A 10,291-nucleotide genomic window follows, 5' to 3' on the forward strand; every position below is an offset into this window, starting at 1 on the left:
AATCGTGTTGGTCATGACGATGGTGCTGGTTAGTAGTCGTAGACTCGTATTGCTGATATGGCGACGGCGGTGGTCATCGTTGGCTGGACGAAGCTGTTGAAGTGGTCGCTGGAACTGCTGCTGCTGTCGTGTGGTACACGGAACAGTTCTCAAAGAGAAACTGGACCGAGACCAATTTGTGGGATATGAGTTAATCTATTTATAGCGTTAAGAGGGCTCCCAACTGGCTTCAGAACTTTACTCTATCACGTGACCTTATTAGGGGCCGTGATTGGTCAGTTTGCGTTCTGGCGGGAAAGGTTCGAAGAAGTTGCCGATTCGAATAATAATCAGTCACGTGATGACAAGGAATGGGTTCTCTACTACGCTCGCATTTATTTATATTTAAATGAGAAGATTGTATGTAGTGGCGATAGTAGTTTGTATCTAATGGCGGGAGGTAGTTTCACTACATACTTATCACTTTAAAGACCTCTACTCAATCATATCCAGCGATAATTTTAATCTGTTACATATTCTATCGTTCAGTTAGTGGAATTGCTTAGTCAAAGAACGTAAAGCAAGACAACAAAAGCAACACTAGTTTTTAGGTTGATAAACACAGACACGAAGAAATATAGGATTGGCTTCAGTTTTGGTCAACCAGAAACTGTAGAAGACACTTAGGCATTTGCCTAAAGTACTGGGCCGATGGGTTGACTCCAGAAATATGTAGTTGTGAAGCAAGCCCTTTAACTACACAGCGTTGCCTACGTTTAGGTATGATTATTCACATGATGAGCGGTGTAATATATATTTCATACTAAATTCTACACTTGGCTAAGAAATTTCTCCAAGTAGACGTAAGAAATTATATACCTCCATCTTACCAACAACTACTATGTGGATGTATACGATTCACATTATTCTTCCTATCACTGGTCCTTTGTTACTCATCTCTATTACCGTCTCTTACATGGCACTTCCAGTTGATAACCTTAATAACTATCATACTGACTTCCTCTCTCTTCTGCCACTTTCTCACTGTCACTCGTGTTATATTACTCTTCTTTCATTTTTCATCATGTAAAGTGATGATGGTGTTCAAGATGATGATATTGGTGGTGATGAGGATGATTTTTGGAATCAATATGCTGAATTTTGGTGTTATGTCAATTTACCCATGTTCCCCATTGTACGACGGTCACTGTTAGGAATTATACTTTTGCCTGAATTTTGTATATATAAATAAAAAGAAAAATACTGAAATGCAAATGTAATGTGTAAGCATACATGACTTGTGTAAATACACATTGTGTTTTCAAAAGTAGATGTAAACAACGTTTTCCCCCCTCTGCAGAACGGTTGAAGTAAGATATTCCCAATACTTGTAACTACAGTTGAGCCATGTCAGACGCACAATGAAAGATTTTGGTACATTGCTATTGCAAAATTAATACAACAGTATGTGGGACCAAAAGGATAATACAATTCTGTTACAATGCAATTCTTCCTTTATTTAAGATTCTCTAAAAGTGTAGTAATTTTATGTAGACGCCAACATTTTCTGATATTTTAAGAATAGTTGTATTTCATTTCTTCTAATTGTTAACATGTATTTATTGCTCAGTGATGATTAATTAGCTTCTTTAATAAGGGTTGGAGTCCAGCAATAGAAACTCCACTGATAAGGACTTTTAGGATATTACTTATGTCTTCAAGTTATTCTGGGAACTTTGATACGATGACTTATAATTCTTCAAAATTTACTTCCTCACTCAATTCTGCGTGTGTGCGTGTTATGAAAATCTAATTTTTTTTTTTATTCGTAAAGCTCTGAACACACTGAATCATCAATGAATATGGAGACTCCCTTCAAGAGAAATAATAAGAGTTAAAATTCTAAAAATCCTTAAAGGGGATACTCAAAACAATACTATTACTGATATACTTACCTGTATCAGCAATCGTTTGAACAGCAGTAATTGTCTCGGGGTACTGGCTAAATACGAATTTTCAAAACCATGTTAAATACACACAACATAAGAGACCTCCTCCGCCCAAGGTGAGCTGAGATACAAACTCAAATGAAAATGCACCAACGAAGAATGCTACATCTAAGTAGCGTATCTCTCCTATGGTTCCTGAATCAATTATTTCTCTAAGTTTCAGGGGCCCACAGCTTTTTAATATTCTCCCAAAGATCCTGAGGGACCTACACAAAGTGGATGTAGGTGTTTTCAAATCAAAACTAGACCTCTTCCTGTCGAGAGTCCCAGACGAACCTACCTCGCGGCAAATGGGGGTAAGGACATCAAACTCACTTATTCTCTAGACGCCACATATTAGAGAAGGCTCCCTCACAGGACTTTTAGGATATGCTGATGTGTGAAATAATCTTTTTTCTAAGCTGGGAAAAAGTTGGACCAAATGGCCTGAAACAATAGTATTTATGTGAAAGGAAAATAAAGAAATAAAGATAATCGTAATATCATAATTTTTTCAATTTCAAATCCAACTAAGATTATTATCACTAACACTGGAAACTTCGTATATATATATTTTTCTTACATTCTGCCATTGAGTTTCTGTTTCGTTATCTTGAGATACTTTGAAAATAATTTCCTCTTTTATATGAGATACTTTGGTGGGATAATGTCTATCTGAGCTGTACAGTTGGAGTATTATTTTGGAGAAAAAACATGTGGATCTCAAGCTTGTGTGAAAAAATGAGCACCAGAAGTGAAGTACATTTATTATATGATCATTTGTCAGTCACTGATCTCAAAAACACTTTCAGATTCAATAATGATTGGGTAAAGAAATCGTTGCTTGTGTCCCCATGAGTTGAGCGGTGACGAGCAAGCAAACCAGCGGAGATTGTGGCTCGTTGATTTTTGTTGTTGTCACTTAAAGCATGCGGAACCCATGCTCCATACGTCTGAACCTTTCCAATCGAGTGAAGATGCTTCTCTATAGCAGTGTGGGAGCATTCCATTTTCTCTGCCAGTTTCCTTGTCGTTTGACGAGAATTTTCGTGCAAAAGTTGGTTTAATTGCTCTTCATCGAACTCAACTGGACGGCCAGAACGAGGTGCGTCTTTGAGGTCAGAATTTCCAATTTTGAACTTGGCATGCCAATCACGAGCGGTTCTTTCAGTTATGGCACCCTCTCCATACACAGCACAAATGTCGCAAGCAGCTTTTGCGGCCTTAGAACCTTGATTAAAAGCAAAAAGAAGGTGTCGTAAATGCTTATTTTTCTTAACTTGACATTCCATTTTTATGATCCGAAAATAAACAAAAATTAACTAAAATTAACTAGAAAAAAAAATAGATTTCAAAATGATTCAAAAATAGAATTCTCGAAAAAAAATAGATTCTAAAATTTAAAAACGCAATAAATTTCAAATTTTAAAAAAATGGCGGGAACTTAGTTGCCAACCCAATATATCCACTTTGTCTTTTTCTGACATTATTACAGCTTAAGTTCTCTATGGAACGCCTTTTATTACAGGCCTAATCCATCTGAGCTTACGGATCGTTTTCGATCAGGAATGAACTTGCTGTCGATTGAACCTTCTCACTGTAACGTTTCATGACATTATAGACTTGAAGCCATGTCTTTGGTGCTATATCCTGCTTTTTTCAGAGTTACAATCTCACTTCGCATATTAGCTGCCATACTGAAAGGATTTACTTGCCGAATGTAAACAAGCAATGGAGAGCATAAGAACAATTGAATGTCGAGGAGCGCATTTTAATTATTCTTGTGCAATTTCAAACTAAATTTGATAAAGTAAACTTATTTAAAAATCAGGAATTCTTTACGGCGTACCCTGTATTTTAAAGGCAGGAGCAGTGGTGTTTAATAAAATTGAAATCTTGAAATAATATTTTATTTTGCAGATTGTTCTTAATCTCCATATCTTAAAGTATGTAATTCTTTAAAAAAAATCGAAAGACCTTAAAAACGAAAGAAAAAAATTGTGAACTTAAAAGTTTGATAAACATGTTATCTCCCTTGTGCAAAGTATAGAAATCCGGAGAATTTTGTAAACGTAAAGATATTTTGTGGGCGTTGTGTCTCGGTAACTGTCGACACTAGTGTGTTTTAAAGGCGAAAAACAATGCGCTGGGGAATCTGTTCAGCAGGTTTAATTGCAAACGATTTCTGCAATGCTTTGCAATGTTTAAATCCTTCAGAACATAAAGTAAGTAATCACTTTTTCCCTTTCATATTTACCTATCAATTTTTATTGGAAAGCTTCTAAAAGCACGGATATTTTTGCGTGGTGGTGGGGGAAGACAACATATTATTTGAGTGTAAAACATTCAGCTTTATGAAATAGCAGCTAAACTCACGTTTGAAAGAGAAAATTTTTAAGTAGTAATTTATCAACAAAACTTATTTCAGTTCATCAATAATCCTAACTCGAAACAGTACTTCTACCCTTGGGATTTAATTTATAATTGTTTTAATAATCCATAGCTTTGTATGCAAAAAGAAATCGACCAACTTATTTTACTCTTTTGAAAATTCTTGTCCCGTGGCAGTTTTATTTTTTATATTTCCCTGGCAATGTTTTCTAATGTGAAAAAAAAGTTAACCGATGCAAAAAAAATTACCATATTTATCGCGGGAGAGATAAAAAAACAAAACAAATACATATGTATACGTATTTGTTTCATTTTTAGGTTATGTTTATTCGGATTACTTCCAAAAGGTCGCTTCGTGACATTTGGCTGTCATTAACTGTGCTATTTCGTCAGTTATCTGAATGTGCTTGACATAGACCTAGTGACTGCTCTCTCTCTAACCTCTCTCTCTCTCTAACCTCTCTCTCTCTCTCTAACCTCTCTCTAACCTCTCTCTCTCTCTCTCTCTCTCTCTCTCTCTCTCTCTCTCTCTCTCTCAGCTAGCAACATTTCTTGTTACTGTCACCGTCAGACAATTACGTTTCAAATTTGTCTCACTGCTGAAAGGTCGGACGTAGAGAAGCAGTCATGTAATTGAAAAACATATCATAATCCTTTCTACTTTAGGCACAATGCCTGGAATATTGGGGGAGGGAGTAAGTCAATTACATCGATCCTAGTACACAACTGGTACTTATTTTAATGACCACAAAAGGATGGTACTTATTTTAATGACCACAAAAACATGAAGACGGACGAAATGCCGCTAAGCATTTTGCCCGGCGTGCTAACGATTCTGCCAGCTCGCCAACCTGGAAAAGCACATCGTAATGATTAGAACATGAAACTATTCAACTAGTCGAGCGTTGTAGTTTGCTTGGAGCATTGTACTACAGGAGTAAAATAATGAATGAAAACGGAAATGAGGAAAGCTTCTAACAATGCAGAGAGAAAGGAAATATGCGCTTGCGTAGGGATGGCGGTGAGGACTAAGAGGGGAGTGGTGGACTGTTTATGCTTAACTGCATGAAACCCGGTAAATTTAACATCTTTAACAAACTGTAAATGTTTTTAAAACTTTTTAACTCATCCAACTTTAAGTAAATAAAGAAGAGATATATGGAAGCAAACTCCATTATTTTTTCTTAATAAAGGAAGGGTAGAACAAAATCTTTCACGAATATTTTATAACTGAAGATTAGTCTACAAAAGATTAGATTATTAAGGACAAGATTATATTTCATCCTTTTGTGATTGATAAATTGCAGAAACAGTGAGATATAGAGATCTATCGAATCAACTACCACCTTGCCCACAAAATAGTTGGCGTTGTCCCAAAATTTAAAGCAATTATTACTAACAGTAGATTCATAAATCCTTATTTATTTGTATACACTATTAACTATTACCCATTCCAATTATACCTACTGCACAATAAAACTTGACTTTATTTTGCTTTTCATTTAGATAACTGCAGTGGTATCCAAGTCTTTAGAGAAGGCTAAGAAATTAGCGGACGAATTTAAAATACCGAATGTGTATGACAGCTATGAAGAATTTGCCAAAGATCCCAACATAGGTATGAAATATATTTAGCCTAAATCTGATTGTAATTTTTGCATATTATTTTGTAAACTTTTTTAGATGTTTTAATACACTGTATTTGATTTTTGTCTTACACAAATTCAATTTTAACAACTGTTACTTTAATGTCTGGTACTGGACGACAAATAATAGACGAAGAAATGTATAGTATGGGATAGTAAGTTCAACTCTAAAAATGTGCCATATGAACGAAATGACACTGGGTCAAGACGATTCCGGATACGCTGTGATATATATATGTACAAGACTCTCCATATCAGGAAAATAGATATGAAAATTATGAATATGATGATAGTTAACATTATCGTCAATAATTATAATTCCAATAATAATAGAATAGGCATAAATATTACATTGTGTTTCCTTAAAGTTGAACGAATTAATAGCCAATTTACAAACACTTGTTAAAACTTCCTCTTTTACCAAATATTCTATATCAAAATACATTACTGTTAAGTATTTTATTATATATGTAAACCACACTTACAGTATGTAAATAAATAACTTTGACAAAAGTAATTACATTTTGTCTTTCTCAGATCTTGTGTACCTTTCAACTGCAAACAGTTTTCATCACCCTCTTTCCATTCTTATGCTGAACAATGGTAAACCTGTTCTGTGTGAGAAAACCTGTGCTTGTAACACGAAGCAGACAGAAGAAATGATTGAACTTGCAAAGTCAAAAAAGCTGTTTTTTATGGAGGTATGTCTTTTAATACTAAAATGGTGTATGCTGGTACGGTGTTGCTCTCTCTCTCTACATCATCCCTAATGAAGAAGATCCACAATCAAAATCTTTCCAATCATAACCATCACGTTTTTTGATGGTTGTATTTGTTTATCTAATACATTATCTGATATATCTTTCCTATCATAAGACCGTAGTGTAATTTAGTTTCTTTTTCTAGCAGACTGAGTAACTATGTAAAACAATGGTTCTCTGCTATTTTCCCAAATGTATTCTTTTCGCCATATTTCAAAATTCCACTTGCCACTTTGCAAATATTCTAAGTCAAAAATGTCATTCCTAATATGCTTATAATAGTGAAAAATCGTTCTCTTTTTCATAAGTATATACACATTAATTGAATTATTTCTGTAACTGAGTTTTACAAATTTTGTAGCTATAGAAAATGTTGAAATTTAAATCTCAAGTAATTTTTTTTTTAATATATAATTAATTTTCTTGATGTGTATTTCAGTTAACAAAAGGTTTAATAGTATCGCAGTGTATTCTAGAACATTATATATCAATTTATCATGACAAGATTAGTCTTAAGAAACCTGTATCTGTTTATCTTATTTTCCCTTTTTCAATTCATACGCCATAGAAACCGGGAAACCGGGCCCATGAGCCTGGCCAGGCTTTAAAAGGGCGCATAAATAAAATAAATACGTTATCAATAAAAAAAAATTGATAAGTGTGTTGAAAAGTTATACGTCTTCTTGCTCTGTTATATTGTGCATGGATGTCGACTCCATCATCAGGCTGTACAGCAGACTCGATAGGTACGAAGATGAGGGAGATAGTAGTATAATATTAAAGATCACAACTCGGGGATGTGTTTGTTTTAATGACTTTTTCCTACTTTTATTTAACTATGTCTAATGATGTATTTCTTCCTACCTTAGTTTATATGTTTCTATCATGTCTTTCTTTCTGCCTTACCCTTCGTTTTTATTTCTGACTTTATCCTTATTTCTTTATAGTTTTGCTTTCGCGTTGTGTTTCTTTCAGGCTTTGTGGTCCAACTTCTTCCCAGCTTACAAAGCCCTTAGAGAAATCATTGACTCTGGAACTATAGGAAAGATACGATACGTAGATGTAGCTCACTTTTACGACTTATTTTCACTTGATTTTGTGTCACAGCAGTCTTTGGGTGGAGGAGGTCTCTTGTGTACTGCTGTGTATGTAATATGGCTTGCGAGATTTGTATTTAGACAGGATCCCGAAACAATTACTGCTGTTGGAACGATTGCTGACACAGGTAAGTATATGATTAATAAAAGTGTAGTTTCTTGTGTACCTCCTTTATTGCTTTTGATAATTTTGCTAACACAGTTCTATCCTCTTTACTCTCTCTCTCTTTAATTGAGTATCCGTATTCCTTGACGAGTGAGATTTTGTATGTGTAGATGCTTAAGAAACAAACCTACACATCCATAACACACCTCTCACGCATAACTGAGTGAGGAAGTATAACTAAAATAAGCGTAAGTCATTATTTTGAAAAGATCTCAAAGTTAATAGAAGAAATAAGTATCATTCAAGAAATCATCTTCATTTGAGTTTATAATACTGAGCCCCTGTACTCTTTAATAATTTCTCATCATTGAACAATAAATACATATTAATAATTAAAGAAAAAGTGAAACACAACTTTGGTTTTTAAAAATCAGAGAAAAATGTTGGCATATTCTTAATAAAGTTATTATACTTTTAGAGAATGTTAAATAAAGGAAGAGTTGCATTGTTGTAGAATTATAGAGCCTTTTAAACTTCACAATGCTGTTATATTTACCTTTGTTAATTTTTGCAATAACATCAAAAACATTCATTATACATTTGATACAGCGAAATTGAGTGGAGGAATATATTTTCTCTGGCCAGGCTAAATTTCCTTCTACAACGTAGATGAGTTAGTTTCAACATATAATATCCTTTGCTAAACTACAATTATTTCTCAATAACGAAATAGTTGAGAAAACTTACTTTTGAAGCCAACAAAGAAACCTCCTATACTATCACTCGACATGTAACAAATGACAGCTTCTTCAAATCATATCCTGCTGACTGATTATCATTTGATAATAATATAGTCCTAGGTATATTATGGCAGTAAAAAACAGTATAGTCATAACTCGTATGCTTTCCATCATACATTTGTACAACTACAGCTCGAAAACCAACTTTCAAATGACAGACAGAGTTGAGAAGGCTGTAGAACTGAGAGAAAAAGCGTGATATGTTAAAATAAACTGTTTCCTCTTAAAGTGTAAGCTCGTATATGTTTGAATTGGGCCATGACAAATCTGAGCCATTTAAACTATTTTCACTTCCTCTGTACCCAAGTCATATTCTCTCTGATTTACGTGTACACACGTTAGAAACATCCTATCATGCACTGAGGTGATTTGATATAAACGTATTTAATTCTACATCACATCGCATAGCATATAATGTAGTCTATTAACTGTACATTTCCATAGATAAATAATTAGTTTGATTGTAAGATTTGTTTATATATGCATAATTTATTACTGAGATAGTTTATATCAGAGGTATCATGTGTTAGCATGAATTAAATTATAAATGAATACAGAAGAGCTGTGTGTTTGGCATCAAAAGGAAATAAAGTAAAACCCGAGGTTTGGATGGCCTTTATAATTGTTGGTGAAGATCCCCCTCCTTGCCTCAAACATTAAACCTCTCCTTAAATCTCTACATCATCTCATGGTACACCAACGTAGACATCTTATGTTTCTAGATAAAAGTTTGACTCTGTTGAGTGTTACAAATGAAATGTTAAAGGATTGAGACGTCTATAGAGATCAGTTGTATTGCAGGGCCATGCAAACTTGGGGAAAATTTTTGATGATGGCTATGGTGATTTGTATGACATGATTGCTTTTATGAGTAATAGTGAAACATAAGAAATGTTGTTGTTTCGTTTGGAAAAGGTGTCGACGAGTCTGGCAATATTATTCTGACTTATAAGGATGGTGCCAGAGCCTCTTTGTCTTATAGCGTTGCTTTGAATGGAAGACGTGATGCATATATTTATGGAACCAAAGGCAAAATTTATGTAAGTAACCTTTAATTTAGCGATATTTTAGCGTTAAATTTGTTAATCTAGAATTTAAATTTACCAGCTATTATAACCATTATTTACATTTAAAAGGTAAGATACATCATTTATAGATGACTTGTACTACATCTAACATTTATTAAATATAGTTATCGATTAATCTATTGTACTAAGTCTAAAATTTATTACAAGAAAATTAAACTAAACTACTTTAGTGTATTTGCTATATGTTCTTGTTTTAATAGATACATCCACCATTTTGGAGTCCCGGCAAAATCGAGGTGAATGGAGAAGAAAGAGAATTTCCACTCCCCAAATCTGATGCGAAATATAATTACCCCAATAGCAGTGGGTTATCTTATGAGGCCGAAGATGTCCGCCTGTGTTTTGAGAAGAGTAAGTGTTTCATGATTCTTGTTTCTTTTATAATGAGAGTATTATCACATATCTAGATATTGTTATATATATATATATATATAT

At 34.0% G+C, this 10,291-nt stretch overlaps 1 protein-coding gene across 2 annotated transcripts in view; it reads left to right on the forward strand.

Moving 5' to 3' along the window:
* Positions 1–3,999: 3,999 nt before the first annotated feature.
* The window catches only part of LOC106867507 (trans-1,2-dihydrobenzene-1,2-diol dehydrogenase), a 19,302-nt gene continuing 13,010 nt past the window's right edge, over positions 4,000–10,291 (forward strand). The window contains exons 1-6 of one of the 2 annotated variants that reach the window (XM_052972448.1): positions 4,000–4,192; positions 5,865–5,976; positions 6,542–6,705; positions 7,741–7,990; positions 9,684–9,808; positions 10,057–10,207. In XM_052972448.1, coding sequence (XP_052828408.1) covers positions 4,109–4,192; positions 5,865–5,976; positions 6,542–6,705; positions 7,741–7,990; positions 9,684–9,808; positions 10,057–10,207 — 886 coding nt within the window. In that variant the 5' untranslated portion in view covers positions 4,000–4,108. The remainder of the gene's footprint in view (positions 4,193–5,864; positions 5,977–6,541; positions 6,706–7,740; positions 7,991–9,683; positions 9,809–10,056; positions 10,208–10,291) is intronic. The other variant, XM_014912392.2, reaches the window with a different exon arrangement.

The sequence above is a fragment of the Octopus bimaculoides genome, chromosome 13 (assembly GCF_001194135.2).
Source record: "Octopus bimaculoides isolate UCB-OBI-ISO-001 chromosome 13, ASM119413v2, whole genome shotgun sequence".
In the NCBI taxonomy this organism is placed as follows: Eukaryota; Metazoa; Mollusca; class Cephalopoda; order Octopoda; family Octopodidae; genus Octopus; species Octopus bimaculoides.